Source organism: Salvelinus fontinalis, chromosome 21, assembly GCF_029448725.1.
Source record: "Salvelinus fontinalis isolate EN_2023a chromosome 21, ASM2944872v1, whole genome shotgun sequence".
Lineage (NCBI taxonomy): Eukaryota > Metazoa > Chordata > Actinopteri > Salmoniformes > Salmonidae > Salvelinus > Salvelinus fontinalis.
In genome coordinates this window covers 13,870,275-13,890,843 of record NC_074685.1, presented here as the reverse complement: position 1 = coordinate 13,890,843, position 20,569 = coordinate 13,870,275, and the positions used below count along the sequence as shown (strand labels likewise).

The following is a 20,569-nucleotide window of genomic DNA, read 5'->3' as shown; positions in this document are numbered from 1 at the left end:
GAAGGAGAAATGGGGAAGGCTTGGGCGAGTAGCTGTGGGGGGTGCAGTGCTGTTGACCGGGGTAGGGGTAGCCAGGTGGAACGCATGACCAGCCGTAGAAAAATGCTTATTGAAACTCTCAATTATAGTGGATTTGTCGGTGGTGACAGTGTTTCCTATCTTCAGTGCAGTTGGAAGCTGGGAGGAGGTGTTCTTATTCTCCATGGACTTTACAGTGTCCCAGAACTTTTTTGAGTTTGTGTTGCAGGAAGCAAACTTCTGCTTGAAAAAGCTAGCCTTGGCTTTTCTAACTGCCTGTGTATATTGGTTCCTAGCTTCCCTGAAAGTTGCATATCACCGGGGCTGTTCGATGCTAATGCAGAACGCCATAGGATGTTTTTCTGTTGGTTAAGGGCAGTCAGGTCAGGAGAGAACCAAGGGCTATATCTGTTCCTGGTTCTAAATTTCTTGAATGGGGCATGCTTATTCAAGATGGTGAGGAAGGCATTTAAAAAAAATATCCAGGCATCCTCTACTGACGGGATAAGATCAATATCCTTCCAGGATACCTCGGCCAGGTCGATTAGAAAGGCCTGCTCGCTGAAGTGTTTCAGGGAGCGTTTGACAGTTATGAGTGGAGGTCGTTTGACCGCTGACCCATTACGGATGCAAGCAATGAGGCAGTGATCGCTGAGATCTTGTTTGAAAACAGCAGAGGTGTATTTGGAGGGCAAGTTGGTTAGGATGATATCTATGAGGGTGCCCGTGTTTACGGAATTGGGGTGGTACCTGGTAGGTTCATTGATAAATTGTGTGAGATTGAGGGCATTAAGCTTAGATTGTAGGATGGCTGGGGTGTTAACCTGTTTGGGCTGCAAGCCCGATGTCGGTACACTTATGACAATATCCAGCTCAATTGCAGGGCGCGAAATTCAAAATCATTTTTTTTTAAATATTTAACTTTCACACATTAACAAGTCCAATACAGCATTTGAAAGATAAACATCTTGTGAATCCAGCCAACGTGTCCGATTTTTAAAATGTTTTACAGCAAAAACACCACGTATATTTATGTTAGATATTGTACGAGCAAGAATTGAGTAGGAGGCCGTTTGAAATGGTCACCTCTTTCCAGGTTACTCAATGCTGCCCCTTGCAGCCATAAGAAGTTAAGCATGTTCCAATTTAGGTCGCCTAGCAGCACGAGCTCTGAAGATAGATGGGGGGCAATCAGTTCACATATGGTGTCCAGAGCACAGCTGGGGGCAGAGGGTGGTCTATAGCAGGCGGCAACGGTGAGAGACTTGTTTTTAGAGAGGTGGATTTTTAAAAGTAGAAGTTCAAATTGTTTGGGAACAGACCTGGATAGTAAAACAGAACTCTGCAGGCAATCCTTGCAGTAGATTGCAACACCGCCCCCTTTGGCCGTTCTATCTTGTCTGAAAATGTTGTAATTAGGGATGAAAATGTCAGAATTTTTGGTGGTCTTCCTAAGCCAGGATTCAGACACGGCTAAAACATCCGGGTTGGCGGAGTGTGCTAAAGCAGTGAACAAAACAAACTTAGGGAGGAGGCTTCTAATGTTAACATGCATGAAACCAAGGCTATTACGGTTACAGAAGTCATCAAAAGAGAGCGCCTGGGGAATAGGAGTGGAGCTAGGTACTGCAGGGCCTGGGTTCACCTCTACATCACCAGAGGAACAGAGGAGGAGTAGGATAAGGGTACGGCTAAAAGCTATGAGAATTGGTCGTCTAGAACGTCTAGAACAGAGAGTAAAAGGACGTTTCTGGGGGCGATAAAATAGCTTCAAGGAATAATGTACAGACAAAGGTATGGCAGGATGTGAATACAGTGGAGGTAAACCTAGGTATTGAGTGATGATGAGAGAGATATTGTCTCTAGAAATATCATTGAAACCAGGTGATGTCATCGCATATGTGGGTGGTGGAACTGAAAGGTTGGATATGGTATAGTGAACAGGGCTAGAGGCTCTACAGTGAAATAAGCCAATAAACACTAACCAGAACAGCAATGGACAAGGCATATTTACATTAAGGAGAGGCATGCCTAATCGAGTGATCATAAGGGTCCAGTGAGTAGAGGTTGGGTGGGGTCACGGCGATCCAGACAGCTGGCCGGGTAGATGGCTATCGGTAGCAAGATAGCATAGGATAGAAGTCTATTTTTTAGACACCTCGTGCGTTTCCCTCGGTAGATTAGTGGGGTTCCGTGTAGTAGAGGGGATCAATCCAATTGGCAAAATAGATATAGTGACCCAAGAAAAATTGTCCGATATACTTATTCAGATAGCAGCCGATAAGACAGCTAACAATTAGCGGGCCCCAGATGAGCGTTCAGGTAACGTTGCGACGGAGGTGCCAGTTGGATAACTCCCTCGGGCAGATAATGTTGGCAGTCAGTCGTGATGGCCCAATGGGGCTCCGCATCTGCAGCAACAACAAAAACAAAAAAACGGGTCCGGATAGGTGACTGTAGCCCAGTAATGGCTGATGGTACTCCTCAGCTGGCTAGCTCCGGAATAATTTAAGTTTGCTCCGGGATCGATGTAAGCCAATAGTCACACGGTTTGCAGCTAGCTAGCTGCGAAATCAAGGTGCAAACGTCCAGAGCCTGCGGCTGAAATCCGGGGACACTGAGAAAAATAGGCCCGGTATGCTCCGGTCCGAGTCGCGTTGCACAAAAGTGCCGATAGATTATCGAGCTAAAGGAATAGCTGAAGACCACAAAACGTGGGCAGCTGAAACACCAACGCTAGCCAGCAAACCGGCTAACTTCTGGGCAGCTTCTGATCAGCTACTGGCTAGCTTCTAGTTAGCTTCTGGGTAGCTTCCGGCTAGCATCTGGCTAGTTTCGGCCAGCTTCTGGTTAGCCTCTGGCTAGCTTCCACTGTGGATTTTCAGATTTGAGGTAAATAATACTTTTTTTTTGTAATTGGTTGCAGGAAAGCTTTTGTAGTTGAGTATTTGGATAATAAAATATATAAAGATATGCGAAGAAAGGTGTAAATATATATGTATACAGGACACGACAATACGAGGACAAAAAAGACGTCTGAACTGCTATGCCATCTTGGAAAGATATGGTTATGGAAAGAAAGTTATGGGGTTTGCGGCCGGAGTCTGCAACTTTGGGGGGGGGGGGGGGGGGGGGGGGGTACTGTCACGCCCTGACCTTAGAGAGAATTTTATTTCTCTATTTTTGGTCAGGTCAGGGTGTGATTAGGGTGGGCATTCTATGTTTTCTACTTCTTTGTTGTTTTTGCTATGTGTGGTTCTTTGTTATTTTGTTGCGGTGTTCAGTTTTATTAAAAATCATGAACACCTACCACGCTGCACCTTGATCTCATTCTTCAACCCACGAGAGTCGTTACAGTGGTTATGGGCTTAAAAAGACACCTGTACCATGTCAGATATACTGTAGAGTTGAAATGGAATTTAAACTTGTTTTTTGTTTTCATTCCAATATTACACTTTATATACATCACAGAAGACCGAAATATAGCCAAACTGTTTGACATAGAAACACCGGATTTTCGGTGTTTGAAATAACATTTATTAATTATGAAATTCTGAAAAATCCACCCATGATGCCACTAGATCATTTGGCTGCAGGAAAGGGCTACATTAAACTTGGTTTTGACAGTATGTGGAGAACAATACCACGGAGGAGTTTAAAAGGGAGGAACGCCCTCAAACTTTCATTTCATAGGCTGGGATCCCCACTATGCTGTTGGAAGAGTGCATTTTTCACCGGTCGCAAAAGGAATAATTGATAGGCAGCTTAAACTTCTTCAATTGAACATTATTGTCTTAAAATACACATATATTGTATATACATTTGTGAACAGCCATCCACAGTAATCACAATCCATAAGGTTCAAATAGCTAAATGAGAGAGCAGCAGTGTGATTCACATAATTGCGCTATGTATCACCAGTAGGCTACACCGTTGCTGTCGTCCTCACCTTCAAGTATTTATTCAAGATGGATGTATAATCTTTGAATGCCGACAGCCGTCGCATCATTTGGAAGACAGCATAGCCTACAAAAGTCCTATTACTGCTCTTTTCACACGATCCATCAAAATGCATTTGTTTGTGTCGTTATAGTGGTCTCTGACTTGTAGTCAGATTCGTTCAGGCGGAACAAACTTGAGCATTTTTCCAATGCTGATTTGAATGTCATTGATAAAGCATAAAGGTGTCATAAAGAATTGTTTCGCAAACATTCTTTCTGAATTTAAAAGTAATCCTAGAAGTAATCATCTAGTTTTTCAAAAGTATCAGTAATTTGATTCCAATATTCTTGCTGGTAACGTAACGGACTATTGTTACAATTTTTTGTCATCAATTACATGTAAATGATCACCCACACACAAACGCACACACACACACACACACATGCACACACACACACACACACACACACACACACACACACACACACACACACACACACACACACACACACACACACACACACACACACACACACACACACACACACACACACACACACACACACACATATGCAATGAATGCAGACATCAGTGCACACATCAGTAGTTCTGTGCAGCTGGAAGGTGAAGCTGTAATGAAGTCTTTATTCTCCAGTCATTAAGGCTTGTCTACTACAATCACCCTGAGCTCAGCTCATTTCACACAATCAATACACTACGAGGAGGGGTGTGTGTGTGTGTGTGTGTGTGTGTGTGTGTGTGTGTCAGGATTGCCCTAGGGGAACAATCATGCTTTATAAGGCTTGAAGGACAGGACACGTGTTAGTTATACTTAGTCTACTATGGAAGCTAATATGCCATGTGCTGACGTCACATTACTATTGGAAACACATATCAGTTCTGAGGTGAGTTCAATAGGCTACATGTTGCCACTTGTAACAATTTCAGTTGAACGATTTGTATGAACATTCCAAAATGTTACAATGAAACATCAAATAGCTACTTTTTGTAAGGATTTACTGTTAGTTTTTTAGCGATAATATTCAAAGTGAAAATTACTTAGCTATTCCTACTAAATATAATAGAAAGTTTACATGTCCACTTGTTTATGTTTAGAGGCAGTTTAGACCCGAAACAGACACTTACGTTTGCTGCACACTGCCTTCTAACATTAGCAAACGGTCGCGGCTAACACCTAACAAATGGAATATGTTAGCTAACGTCAGCCAACTTTCACAAACTATTTCCCATGTTTGAACGCACCTCTGCTCTATTACCAGCCTGATCACTAGAAATAGACTTTTGGACATTTGAAAAGGTTCTGAGTACGTCGACATGTATGACTTCCTCGGCGCTCACAAAAAAAAGAAAAACGATTAGCCAGCACTGAGCACAAACTGGTGATGCTCAGAGCTGGTGCATGCAGCTTTGACTACTGAGGCCCCTCAGCTCACAATGCAAGCCATGAGAATACTTGGTGATACTTGATGGTAATAGTGCGTCGTTTTTTATTATTTTGTTTTAAGCCTTACCAAACCATAAACTTAATTTTAACCACTCGGAATGAATGCCTTCTGTTTTAACCCTGTAACCAAGCGGGATTAAAAGGATCCGCCCCTTTTTTTGTGTGCCTAAAATGACATACCCAAATCTAATTGCCTGTAGCTCAGGCCCTGAAGCAAGAACATGCATTATCTTGGTACCGTTTGAAAGGAAACATGTTGAAGTTTGTAGAAATGTGAAAGGGAAGTTGGAGAATATCAAATCAAATCAAATCAAATGTATTTGTCACATACACATGGTTAGCAGATGTTAATGCGAGTGTAGCGAAATGCTTGTGCTTCTAGTTCCGACAATGCAGTAATAACCAACAAGTAATCTAACCTAACAATTCCACAACTACTACCTTATACACACAAGTGTAAAGGGATAAAGAATATGTACATAAAGATATATGAATGAGTGATGGTACAGAACGGCATAGGCAAGATGCAGTAGATGGTATAGAGTACAGTCATATGAGATACATATGAGATGAGTAATGTAGGGTATATAAACATAAAGTGGCATAGTTTAAAGTGGCTAGTGATACATGTTTTACATAAAGATGGCAAGATGCAGTAGATGATATAGAGTACAGTATATACATATACATATGAGATGAGTAATGTAGGGTATGTAAACATTATATTAAGTGGCATTGTTTAAAGTGGCTAGTGGTACATTTTTACATAATTTCCATCAATTCCCATTATTAAAGTGGCTGGAGTTGAGTCAGTATGTTGGCAGCGGCCACTAAATGTTAGTGGGGGCTGTTTAACAGTCTGATGGCCTTGAGATAGAAGCTGTTTTTCAGTCTCTCGGTCCCTGCTTTGATGTACCTGTACTGACCTCGCCTTCTGGATGATAGCGGGGTGAACAGGCAGTGGCTCGGGTGGTTGTTGTCCTTGATGATCTTTATGGCCTTCCTGTGACATCGGGTGGTGTAGGTGTCCTGGAAGGCAGGTAGTTTGCCCCCGGTGATGCGTTGTGCAGACCTCACTACCCTCTGGAGAGCCTTACGGTTGTGGGTGGTGCAGTTGCCGTACCAGGCGGTGATACAGCCCGACAGGATGCTCTCGATTTGTGCATCTGTAGAAGTTTGTGAGTGCTTTTGGTGACAAGCCGAATTTCTTCAGCCTCCTGAGGTTGAAGAGGCGCTGCTGCGCCTTCTTCACAACGCTGTCTGTGTGGGTGGACCAATTCAGTTTGTCCGTGATGTGTACACCGAGGAACTTAAAAATTTCCACCTTCTCCACTACTGTCCCGTCGATGTGGATAGGGGGGTGCTCCCTCTGCTGTTTCCTGAAGTCCACAATCATCTCCTTTGTTATGTTGACGTTGAGTGTGAGGTTATTTTCCTAAAACCACACTCCGAGGGCCCTCACCTCCTCCATGTAGGCCGTCTCGTCGTTGTTGGTAATCAAGCCTACCACTGTAGTGTCGTCCGCAAACTTGATGATTGAGTTGGAGGCGTGCATGGCCACGCAGTCGTGGGTGAACAGGGAGTACAGGAGAGGGCTCAGAACGCACCCTTGTGGGGCCCCAGTGTTGAGGATCAGCGGGGTGGAGATGTTGTTACCTACCCTCACCACCTGGGGGCGGCCCGTCAGGAAGTCCAGGACCCAGTTGCACAGGGTGGGGTCGAGACCCAGGGTCTCGAGCTTGATGACGAGTTTGGAGGGTAGTATGGTGTTAAATGCTGAGCTGTAGTCGATGAACAGCCTTCTCACATAGGTATTCCTCTTGTCCAGATGGGTTAGGGCAGTGTGCAGTGTGGTTGCAATTGGGTCGTCTGTGGACCTATTGGGTCGGTAAGCAAATTGGAGTGGGTCTAGTGTGTCAGGTAGGGTGGAGGCGATATGGTCCTTGACTAGTCTCTCAAAGCACTTCATGATGACGGAAGTGAGTGCTATGGGGCGGTAGTCGTTTAGCTCAGTTACCTTAGCTTTATTGGGAACAGGAACAATGGTGGCCCTCTTGAAGCATGTGGGAACAGCAGACTGGGATAAGGATTGATTGAATATGTCCTTAAACACACCAGCCAGCTGGTCTGCGCATGCTCTGAGGACGCGGCTGGGAATGCCGTCTGGGCCTGCAGCCTTGCGAGGGTTAACACGTTTAAATGTTTTACTCACCTCGGCTGCAGTGAAGGAGAGCCCGCAGGTTTTGGTAGCGGGCCGTGTCAGTGGCACTGTATTGTCCTCAAAGCGATCAAAAAAGTTATTTAGTCTGTCTGGGAGCAAGACATCCTGGTTCGCGACGGGGCTGGTTTTCTTTTTGTAATCCGTGATTGACTGTAGACCCTGCCACATACCTCTTCTGTCTGAGCTGTTGAATTGCAACTCTACTTTGTCTCTATACTGGCACGTAGGAATAGCTACACTGTTTGTATTCAGTCATGTTTCCGGTCACCTTGCCCTGGTTAAAAGCAGTGCTTTCAGTTTCATGCGAATGCTGCCATCAATCCATGGTTTCTGGTTTGGGAATGTTTTAATCGTTGCTGTGGGTACGACATCGTCAATGCACGTTCTTTTTTTTCTTTTTAATTTTTTATCCCATTTTCTCCCCAATTTTCGTGGTATCCAATCACTAGTAATTACTATCTTGTCTCATCGCTACAACTCCCGTACGGGCTCGGGAGAGACGAAGGTCGAAAGCCATGCGTCCTCCGAAGCACAACTCAACCAAGCCGCACTGCTTCTTAACACAGCGCGCCTCCAACCCGGAAGCCAGCCGCACCAATGTTTCGGAGGAAACACTGTGTACCTGGCCCCCTTGGTTAGCGCGCACTGCGCCCGGCCCGCCACAGGAGTCGCTGGAGCGCGATGAGACGAGGATATCCCTACCGGCCAAACCCTCCCTAACCCGGACGACGCTATGCCAATTGTGCGTCGCCCCACGGACCTCCCAGTCGCGGCCGGTTGCGACAGAGCCTGGGCGCAAACCCAGAGACTCTGGTGGCGCAGCTAGCACTGCGATGCAGTGCCCTAGACCACTGCGCCACCCGGGAGGCCCTGTCAATGCACTTTTTAATGAACTCGCTCACCGAATCAGTGTATTTGTCAATGTTGTTGTTTGACGCAATGCAGAACATATTCCAATCCACGTGATCGAAGCAGTCTTGAAGCATGGAATCAGATTGGTCGGACCAGCGTTGAACAGACCTGAGCGCGGGAGCTTGCCATTTTAGTTTCTGTTTGTAAGCTGGAAGCAACAAAATTGAGTCGTGCTCAGCTTTTCCGAAAGGAGTGCGGGGGAGGGCCTTATATGCCTCGCGAAGGCAGTATAACAATGATCCAGGGTTTTACCAGCCCTGGTAGCACAATCGATATGCTGATAGAATTTAGGGAGTTTTGTTTTCAGATTAGCCTTGTTAAAATCCCCAGCTACGATGAATGCAGCCTCAGGGTGTGTGGTTTCCAGTTTACATAAAGTAAGATAAAGTTCGTTCAGGGCCATCGATGTGTCTGCTTGGGGGGGAATATATACGGCTGTGATTATAATCGAAGAGAATTCCCTTGGTAGATAATGCGGTCGACATTTGATTGTGAGGAATTCTAAATCAGGTGAACAGAATGACTTGAGTTCCTGTATGTTGTTATGATCACACCACGTCTCATTAATCATAAGGCATACACCCCCGCCCCTCTTCTTACCAGAAGGATGTTTGTTTCTGTCGGCGCGATGTGTGAAGAAACCAGCTGACTGCACCGACTCCGTTAGCGTCTCTCGAGTGAGCCATGTTTCCGTGAAGCAAAGAACGTTACAGTCTCTGATGTCTCTCTGGAATGTTACCCTTGCTCGGATTTCATCAACCTTGTTATCAAGAGACTGGACATTGGCGAGTAGTATGCTAGGGAGTGGAGCGCGATGTGCCCGTCTCCGAAGCCTGACCAGAAGACCACTTCGTTTGCCCCTTTTACGGTGTCGTTGTTTAGGGTCGCCGGCTGGGATCAGATCCATTGTACTGGATGGAAGGCAAAACACAGGATCCACTTCGGGAGAGTCATATTCCTGGTTGTAATGATGGTGAGTTGACGTTGCTCTTATAGTCAGTAGTTCCTCCCGACTGTATGTAATGAAACCTAAGATTACCTGGGGTACCAATGTAAGAAATAACACATAAAAAAATAAAATACTGCATATTTTCCTAGGAACGCGAAGCGAGGCGGCCATCTCTGTCGGCGCCGGAAGTACAACACAATAGATCTGGTAAAAGATAATACAAAGAAAAAAACATCAGTTCTTTTGTATTTTTTGTACCATCATCTTTGAAATGCAAGAAAAAGTCCATAATGTATTATTCCATTCCAGGCACAATTTAGATTTTGGCCACTAGATAGCAGCAGTGTATGTACAAAGTTTTAGACCGGTCCAATGAACCATTTTATTTCTGTTGTATCAAAGACTGCCCAAATGTGCCTAATTTGTTTATTAATAACTTTTCATGTTCAAAATTGTGCATGCTCCTCAAACAATAGCATGCTATTATCTCACTGTAATAGCTACTGTAATTTGGACAGTGCAGTTGGATTAATAAGAATTTCAGCTTTCTGCCAATATCAGATATGTCTATGTCCCGGGAAATGTTCTTGTTACTTACAACCTCATGCTAATCGCATTAGCCTATGTTAGCTCAACTGTCCCGTGGACGGGACACCGATCCCGAACCACAAAATTCGGTCTCAATTACCAATTTCCCTGGGAAGTAAATGGACATTGCACGAGACTGTATCCTGCACAGAGGCGACAGAGGGAGAGGGGTTGCCTTTCTCAGATTGCCTTTCTCATTGTGGACAAACTTTTTATAGATGGACAGCTCCATAACACCATGGCTATACTAAATTCTACGGGGACACCAGGTTACGTACGAAATTATGGGGACTTTAAAATATCTGAACAGTATGAAGTTGATATGCGCACACACGCACTCAATTACACGCTCAATTACACACACAGACACACACACAGACACACACACACACTTGATCTCGCTCTCTTCTCTCCTCTCTTTCTCTCTCTTCTCTCCTTCTCTCTTTCTCTCTCTTCTCTCCCTCTCTCCGCCCTCTCTCTATTGTCGAGAACTTTCTAGAATTCAACATGGTTCTTGTTTGTCTTTCTACATGTCTATTTATGTTTAGAACAAGCAATGGGAAGATATCAGAGCAGGGACATTGGGGAATAACATCTTGTACGGGAGACATTTGCACTGTGTTCCGTACAAGATCTATAGTCTCTATAGTAATGCAATGTCTCTTTCATAATCATGTGATACGTCAATTACTATGGAAATGTGTTTTTCTATGAATATGATGTTTAATGCAACTTTGACGTTGATTCTATATGGATTACAATTATCATCTTGAATATGAAGGCTACTCTCACTTCATGTTACTCACATAGACACTGAACCATGCAAATTGGCTGGGTTATTATCTATTTAGACATCACACATTATAGAAATGTTAGTTTGTCAGGTACTCAGCAGGATGGTTTGATTTCACTAAGACCCAGATGGCAAATATAAAGACCCAGTCTATCTAAAAAACTGGAGGCCCCTTACACTTCAATGTTGTGATGCAAAAATACTAGCAGAATGCATAGCACTCACAATTAAAAAGGTTTGATCAGGTATTGTTCATCCTGATCAGACAGTTTTTTACATGGACAATACATTGGAGACAATATACGACAACTACTAGAAATAATAGAACAACATGAAACGTCTAAGAAGCCAGGCCTGGTATTCATAGCAGATTTTGAAAAGGCCTTTAATAAAGTAAGATTGGATTTTACATGGTTCTCAAGAAGATTAATAAGAAAAGCTCAACACTTGTTTAAAAAATGACTTTTTGCCTTCGTGCAGAAATTAAATGAAAATTAAATGAAACCTTGTTTAAAGTATCTCTCTTTTTCAAACAAGCAATGTAGAGCTGGTTACAATTTCATCCCCCAGAAAAGACAAAGTAAATATTATGGTTGAACTAATAATGTGCTGGTTGATAAAATACCTGCATTTACGGAAAGGATGTTTGAGAAGGGTATTTTGTTTTTAAATAATATTGAAAATTGGAATGGTAGAGTTACAGTATGTCTTTCATGGAGCTATCGGAAATGTATGGGAAGGTCTTCTCAATCCAAGATTACAACCAATTGATTATAGCACTACCCCAAAAATGGAGGTAGGGAACTGGTCTGTCTTCCCAATATAAAGGATCAAAACTGTCAGAGGAACAAAAATAGCATAAATAGGAAAATAACCCAGTTTCATTTGGGGACCAGGATGTTGACAGCTGTGCCATACAGTTTGAAAAATAGCTGGGAAGAGATTTTTGATGTACTGATTGCATGGCACAGGGTGTTAAGAGTTCAAGATTCAAGACTTCATGCTTTTCAGCAAAAATTATGCCACCAAGAAAATGTTGAATATTTGTGGCGTTCAACCTCTGCAGATTTTGTTGCGATGATACAGAATCAATAAACCATTTGTTCTGGTATTGCCATCAGGTAACTTGTTTCTGGTCTCAGTTCAGGAATGGCTGAAAAAGCATAGCATTAATCTAAAATTGATGCTAGAAATATAATTATTGGGAGATTAGAAAGACCTGATCAGTCAATTACTAATATACTAAAACTCTTAGTAAAAGTATTTATCTTCAACTTGCAATCTGTGGATTCGATCAGATAGATAAAAAAATTGTATGTTAAACATCGAAGCATAGTTGAAAGATATTTAAATGGCACCTAGAAATCCAAAGAGGGTGGCCAGCAGAGAAAGGTGGGATGGGCTGAGGGAAACTGAGGGTTGGAATGTGGAACTGGAGACAAGTGGGAGTGAAGATTGATGGTCAAAGATAAAAGTAAAAAATATAGTCAAAATAAACAAAAGATAAGTTTAACCGACACTTAAAAGCTTAAAAGAAACATTGTTACATCCAATGCCTGTTTGCCTAAGGCTGGTGCCACGCAAGCGTTTGTATGCGCGTACGCATGCATATACACAGACACACACAGACATAAATACATGTAAATAGTGCCAGTTGGACCTTGCTGTTTAGATTTTTGTTGTTCTTGATGTCGTTTGTTTTTGCATTGTTGTTTTCTGCTCTTGTTTTCTTTAGTTTTTTACTTCTTTCTCTTTTGTTCTTTTTGTTGGTTGTTGGCTCATTGGGTGGATGGTGGTTTTGGTTGTGTTGGAGAGGGACGTTGGCTCATTGGGTGGGTGGTGGTTTTGGTTGGGTTGGAGAGGGACGTTGGCTCATTGGGTGGGTGGTGGTTTTGGTTGTGTTGGAGAGGGACGTTGGCTTGGCGGGGGGGTGGAGATGGGAGGGTTTGGGGGTGGGGAGTGGAGTGGAGGGGGAGGGAGCTGTGGGGGTGTTTTTTTCAGGGGGGGAGCTGTGGGGGTGTTTTGGATGGTTATGGGGCAGCTCTTGAGGGGAACTGTGGGGGGATCTTGGATGGTTGGTGGCCTGGCAGTTGGGAGCTCCGGCCGGTGGCCGAGAGGTCGCTGGTTCGGGTCCCGATTCGACTGGGTGGGGGATCTGTCCATGTGTCCTTGTGCGGGGCGCATGACCCTGGTTGCTCCTGTGGGTCGATCTGGATGGGAGTGTCTGGTGGATGACTGAATGTAATGTAAATGTTGAGAGGCTTCACTGCAGGTAGATAGTATGTAAAAAATAAAAACTATAAAAAAACTGTAATTGACGTTCATTCATAATATGTCGAATTCCAAAGGGAAGCTATGAGATCGTGTTGCTATTAGAAGCGTAGGAGGTTACTGAGGGTTGAACTGCTCATATTAATGTCTGACATGGCGTGATAGATACCCATGTGTTTGATTAGTTAAAGTTAGTGCATTCATCTTAAGATAGCTAGGTGGGACAACCACATATTACATAGTACATTTTTCCTCAGTAACGTAGCTACTGTATCAGTAGAGTCAGAGCTAGAAGGAGGTGGGGGGGATCAAGTGCAAGTGCAGGTTGTGTTTATTTTATTTTTTATTACGTTTTTTATTCCATGCCAGCCATTACTATGAGCCCGTCCTCCCCAATTAAGGTGCCAACGGCCGCTTGTGATTAGAAGTATAATATAGGATGTGAAGTATGAAATAAAAATGCTAATATAATGTGTGTTCCCACTACAACAAACTCTGTCACCGATGATGAGAATTAGGTCTTGATCTTTACAACATTTAAATTTCTCTTTAAACTGTGTGTGTGTGTGTGCATGTGCGTGCGTGCGTGTGTGTGCGTGCATGCGTGTGTGTGTGTGTTTCTGTTGTAGCTTCATTAAACAGATAATATTATGAGTTTATATTTAGCTACAGTCACATTAGATGCTAGTGATGTGTAACAAGACAAACACTGGGGTTACACAGTGTGTCTGTGTCTGTTAACTTTTTGTGCTCATCATTTTCTCTCTCTCTCTGCCTCTCTTTCTCTATCCAACAAATCTCTCAGACTCTTCTCTGTCCAAGGCCAGCCCATGTTCGGAGCCAGGGAAACCCTGTAACCCATGTCTCGATGCAGCCAAGGCTTGCAACCTCAATGAAACCTGCAAGAGACAACGCTCCAATTACATCGCTATCTGCAACAAGCAGTCTCAGCCCTCACTGGCCAACCAGGAGCCTTGCAGCCGCAAACGATGTCACAAGGTGGGTGGGTGGTGGTTGGACCTGCACAAATGGCATCCTATTCCCTAGTAATACACTAATTCCGACCAGAGCCCCATCACATGGTGAATGATAATAATTATATTATTTTGTGTTCCCAGGCGCTGCGTCAGTTCTTTGAGCGTGTGCAGTGGGAGCTGAGTTACCCCCTGTTGTTCTGCTCGTGTCCGGACCAGGCCTGTGCTGAGAGACGTAGACAGACCATTGTACCTGCCTGCTCCCACCAGGAGAAACACAGACCCTCCTGTCTAGAGCTGCGACGCGCCTGCCGCTCCGACGCACTCTGCAGGTAAACAAACCCAGACAGACACACACAAAAAAACATACACCTCTACAAAATGTACACTCAAGTGTACACATGAATTTGCACACGCATGCAAAAACATAATTCCAAACACACTCAAGTGTGCACACTCATTTATGCATGAACACACAAACAAACACATGCACATACACACCCGAGCACTGGGATCCCAATCTTTTGGCTGCCTCATGCATTAATTTCCTTTCTGCCTCCTACATAATGTTAAAAAGAACCCAGTGGTGTGTGGATCTGTTTTGTGTGTATATATATATATTTGTGTGTGTGTGTGTGTGTGTGTGTGTGTGTGTGTGTGTGTGTGTGTGTGTGTGTGTGTGTGTGTGTGTGTGTGTGTGTGTGTGTGTGTGTGTGTGTGTGTGTGTGTGTGTGTGTGTGTGTGTGTGTGTGTGTGTGTGTGTGTGTGTGTGTGTGTGTGTGTGTGTGTGTGTGTGTGTGTGTGCGTGCGTGCGTGTGTGTGTGTGTGTGTGTATGTGTGTGTGTGTGTGTGTGTGTGTGTGTACTGAAAGGGTTTAAGGGTGGTTTAAGGGTGACTTCAAGAATGATTTAAAAAGTGAGAGCGCAAAAGAGAGTGACCAAATATGGACAGAGAAAGAAAAGAGAGAGAGGTGAAAAAAAGGGAGCAGAGATTAGGAGAGAAAGAAAGAGAGAGCGGTAGAGAGATTAGGAGGATAGTTAGAGAATGGTAATGGGTGTAACTTGGGGCAACCTCTGAGTTGGATGCTAATTGCAACAGGCAGCCAGGAACTCATTAGCTATGCAAATATGGTAAATATGTAAATGAGCAATCCCAATGAGTGACGACTAATTAAAGAGAACGTTTAGACAAAACAATCTAATTATAACCAAAACAGACACAAACATACCCACGCATATATGCATGTGCACACTCGTGCACGCACGCACAACCACACACTAGACAACTACACACCTACACACTCCTTGTAACGGGTGTCATTGTCTGATGGGGAAGAATCGGACCAAAGTGCAGCGTGGTAATTGTTCATGACTTTTATTTAACTGAACACTGAAACAAAAATAACAAAGTGAATAACGAAACCGAAACAGTCCTGTCAGGTGCAGAAAACACTAAACAGAAAATAACTACCCACAAAGCATAGGTGGGGAAAAGCTACCTAAGTATGGTTCCCAATCAGAGACAAAGATAGACAGCTGTCCCTGATTGAGAACCATAACAAAGAAATACAAAACATAGAAAAAGGAACATAGAATGCCCACCCAAATCACACCCTGACTAAACCAAAATAGAGACATAAAAAGCTCTCTACGGTCAGGGCGTGACACTCCTATCTCCTCTCCCTTCCTCTCTTCTACACTCCTCTCCTCATGTAAATATAGGTACAGGTTGTTTAAATGGGAGTTTAGGCTATTTCTGACTACATTATATTTTAAAGGTCAGCAGTGTCAGTTATGGGTTTATATGTTATTATAATTACATGGTGTATTGTGTGTGTGTGTGTATTTGTGTGGATATGTGCGTGTGTGTATGTTTTTTTCTGCCTCTGCTAATGTAGATATTATAATAAGGTGTCTCCCATGGGATTACTGTGAGTCTGCTTTACTGTGACTGACAAGTCAGGGTCAGAGAGAGAGAGGGGAAAAGAGCGAGAGGAACGAGAGCTGGGGAGGGTGAAAAAAATAGAAGGATAGAAGGAGAGTGGAGAGAGAGAGTGTAGAGAGTGTAGGGAGTCTATGTCCTCATTAGATAAGCATGCACACCCCTTTAGCCAGCCAAGGTTATTAGCTTGGACACCAGAATACAGCATGTAGCAGCTAACTGTCACGCTGTAAGTCCAACTTGTATTTCTTTATGTGCCCAACTTTTTATTCAGTGTTACAGGTACAAAAAACAAAGCTTACAAAGATAACCCCAACCCATCAGCAAACATTCACTGTCTACTTGATAAGCAACTCCAGTGTAGATTTGGCCTTGTGTTTGAGGTTATTGTCCCCCTGAAAGGTGAATTAATCTCCCAGTGTCTGGTGGAAATCAGACTGAACCATGTTTTCCACTAGGATTTTGCCTGTGCTTACCTCCGTTCCGTTTCTTTTTATCCTGAAAAAATAACCATAACATAATGCAACCACCATTATGCTTGAAAATATGGATAGTGGTACTCAGTAATGTGTTGTATTGGATTTGCCCCAAACAAAACACTTTGTATTCAGGACAAAAAGTGAATTGTTTATTACATTATTGCAGTATTATTTTACTGCTGTTTTACAATGGATATAATGTGTCGTATATTCTTGACAGGCTTCCTTCTTTTCACTCTGTCAAAGCTTAGAATTGTGGAGTAATTACAATGTTGTCATCCTCAGTTTTCTCCAATCACAGCCACTTTGACATGATCTGGTATTGTGTGTTGGCCAGTGACAAAAAAATCTTAATTTTATCAAATTTAAATTCAGGCTGTAACACAACAAAATGTGGAACAAGTGGTGTGAATACCTTTTGAAGGCACATAATTTGTATTTATTATGGATCCCCATAATATCCTGCCAAGGCAGCAGCTACTTTCCCTGTGCTCCAGCAAAATGAAGGCAGTTATACAATTTTAAAACATAACAATACATTCATACCAGATTTTACAACACATTAAGTGTATCCTCTCACTCTACTACTACATATCTACAACATAAAATCCATGTGTACTGTACGTGTGTGTACAGTGCATATGTTATTGTGTGTTTGTATGCATGTGTCTGTGCCTATGTTTGTGTTGCTTCACAGCCCGCTGTTCCATATGGTTTATTTGTATCTGTTTTTTTTAATCAAATCTTATTGCTTGCATGAGTTACTTGATGTGGAATTGAGTTCCATATAGTCATGGCTCTATGTAGTACTGTGCGCCTCCCATAGTCTGTTCAAGACTTGGGGACTGTGACAAAACCTCTGGTGGCAACCTCTGGTGGCATGGGTGTCCGAGCTGTGTGCCAGTACTTCAAACAGACAGCTCAGTGCATTCAACATGTCAATACCTCTCACAAATACAATAAGTGATGAAGTCGATCTCTCCTCCAGCCAGGAGAGATTGACATGCATGTTATTAATGTTAGCTCTCTGTGTGCATCTAAAGGCCAGCCATGATGCCCTGTTCTGAGCCAATTGGAAGTTTCCTAATTCCCTCTTTGTGGCACCTGACCATACTACTGAACAGTAGTCCAGGTGCAACAAAACTAGGGCCTGTAGGACCTGCCTTGTTGATATGTTGATGTGCTGTTAAGAAGGTAGAGCAGCGTTTTATTATGGACATACTTCTCCCCATCTTAGCTACTGTTGTATCAATATGTTTTGACCATGACAGTTGACCATGACAGTTGACACCATAACATCCTTGGTTAGTACAAGCAGTTTTGTCATCTCAACTTGCTAAATTCCCACATTATGCATTACAAGATATAGTTGAGGTTTAGGGTTGAGTGAATGATTTGTCCCAAATTCAATGCTTTTAGTTGTTTTTCCTTGCTACCCATTCCGAAACTAACTGCAGCTCTTTGTTAACTTCTTGATGATAGGGTGCAGAATTTTCACTTAGGGAAAAATAGCGTGCGCAATTTCAACTTCGTGCTACTCATCCCCAGAATATAAGATATGCATATAATTAGTAGATTTGGATAGAAAACACTCTGAAGTTTCTAAAACTGTTTGAATCATATCTGTAAGTATAACAGAACTTATATAGCAGTCAAAACCCTGAGGACTAACTTTTTTATTGTTAAGTTCCTCTATGTTCAATGGATTGTTTTGGGCAAACCAGAATTCTAATCAGTAAATGCGCAGTTTCTACTGCTTCCACTGGATGTCGCCATTGTATGGAAAATGGTTAAGGTTTTTTCTTAGTGAGGTGAACAAGATATTAACCCGGAAGTGGAGGGACGTCGTTTGTTTATGTTTGAGATTTGGGCAAGACATGAAATGTTCCGTGAGTTTGTTGATATCCTGTATTGAAAACAGATTGACCTGTCTTCAATTTGATCGATTATTAACGTTTACAAATACCTTAAGCTGTATTACAAAAGTACTTTGAAATGTTTTGGCAAAGTTTAGAGGTAATTTTTTTTAGATATTGTGTCGTGATTTTGTTCAAATTGAACGCTGTTTTTCCTGGTACAACGGCGCCAAATAAATGGACAATTTGGATATATATGGATGGAATTAATCGAACAAAAGGACCATTTGTGATGTTTATGGGACATATTGGAGTGCCAACAAAAGAATCTCGTCAAAGGTAATGCATGTTTTATATTTTATATTAGCGTTTTGAGTAGCGCTAGCATGGTTGAAATAGGCTACACTCTCTTGTTTACATTGGGCTATCATCAGATAATAGCATCTTATGCTTTCGCCGAAAAGCCTTTTTGAAATCTGACATGTTGGCTGGATTCACAACGAGTGTAGCTTTAATTTGATATCTTATATGTGTGATTTAATCAAGTTTAATTTTATATAATTTTTTTGAATTTGGCACTCTACATTTTGACATGGCTGTTGGGACGCAAGCGTCCCATCTATCCCAGAGAGGTTAAGTGTTGCAGTCATCTAATTCGCTGTAGTAGCTCACACATTTTTTTTTTTTCTTTATAACTTTTTATTTTAGCCTACTTGGTAAATATTTTCTTCTTCTTGAAATGCACTGTTGGTTAAGGGCTTGTAAGTAAGCATTTCACGGTAAAGTCTACACTTGTTGTATTTGGCGCATGTGGCAAATAAAGTTTGATTTGATTTGATATATTGTGTTGAGTCATTCACATACATAGCAACACTGGCTTTATTCAAAAAAGATTGAAAAAAGTAAGGGGCCTAGACAGCTGCCCTGGGGAATTCCTGATTCTATTGTGTTGGATAGGCTTCAATTAAAGAACATCTTCTGCGTTCTGTTAGACAGATAATTCTTTATCCACAATATAGCAGGGGGTGTAAAGCCATAACACATACATTTTTCCAGCAGCAGACTTTGATCGATAATGTCTAAAGCCACACTGAAGTCTAACATAACAGCCCCCACAATATTTTATCATAATTGGTTTGTATGTGTGGGGCTTTAGCTGAGTCAAGTATATTCGTCCAGGCCTCAAATGATCCTTGATTAGTGCTATTTATTCTTGTGGTTGATAATGCTAATGGTATAACTTCTAATAGTAACTGTATCCACTAATTAATTGGGAGAGAGTGTGCAGTGCTGCCTGTGAGCAGTAATCTTCTCTGATTGATTGAGAGATTCAAAGGGCTATCATCGTTAAGTAACATACTGTAATAGATGAAAAGCATTGAATATTTAAATATAAAAAATAGAAATAAATGTATTTTGTAACTTTGCCACAGAAGCATTCAATTGCAGGGCAATGCCAAATCATTTACCTGATTTAGGGGACACAGTGAACAGTTGGGAGTTGGGGCCAATTTCATCGTAATACGTTTCCTTGGTGTTAAATACAGTCTGTGAACAAACGTAAAATGTATAAATTGATGGTTTGGATTATGGGATACCAAGGTCATATTTTTCCATATTCTGTTCCAGTTAAAGGGTTGTTAAGATTCAATTAGATCTGCAGACCATACTTTTTTAATGGCTAATAGTTCAGATTCAATTAGATCTGTGGACCATACTTTTTTAATGGCTAGCTCAGAATATGAGCTTTCCCAAAGCTGTTTATATATTATAGAGTTTGGGAGCACAGTCATTTATTTATAAAACCCATCATTGGATGGTTTGGTAGGGAAAAAATTTGGAATGTTCTCATACCATTAGTGTCCATGATATCGGTAAGGGTATGGATTCCACATTTGGACCATTGGGGGGATGCAAAAGGCTACCCTCCGGATTACAAGGCATTATTGTAAAATATTGGAGTACGGGCATGCCATTTTGATTCCCAGTTTAAAAATAATTAAATGTGCCAAATGGAAATTGTGTGAGCAATAATTGGACCAAAGCAGAGTTATATTTTTTTTAAGGGATATATCAGTGAAGACCACCTCATCGAGGGAAAGAGGAGAAACTATATTTTTTTCTCTATACTCAGCCAAGGGGCTGAAGAATGTCTAAACC

At 42.3% G+C, this 20,569-nt stretch overlaps 1 protein-coding gene across 1 annotated transcript in view; it reads left to right on the top strand.

The window, feature by feature from the left end:
- LOC129818235 (GDNF family receptor alpha-2-like) overlaps window positions 1-20,569 on the top strand; it is a 93,381-nt gene that overhangs the window by 40,992 nt on the left and 31,820 nt on the right. Inside the window, exons 4-5 of the mRNA XM_055873977.1 lie at window positions 13,965-14,158; window positions 14,278-14,465. Coding sequence (XP_055729952.1) covers window positions 13,965-14,158; window positions 14,278-14,465 — 382 coding nt within the window. The remainder of the gene's footprint in view (window positions 1-13,964; window positions 14,159-14,277; window positions 14,466-20,569) is intronic.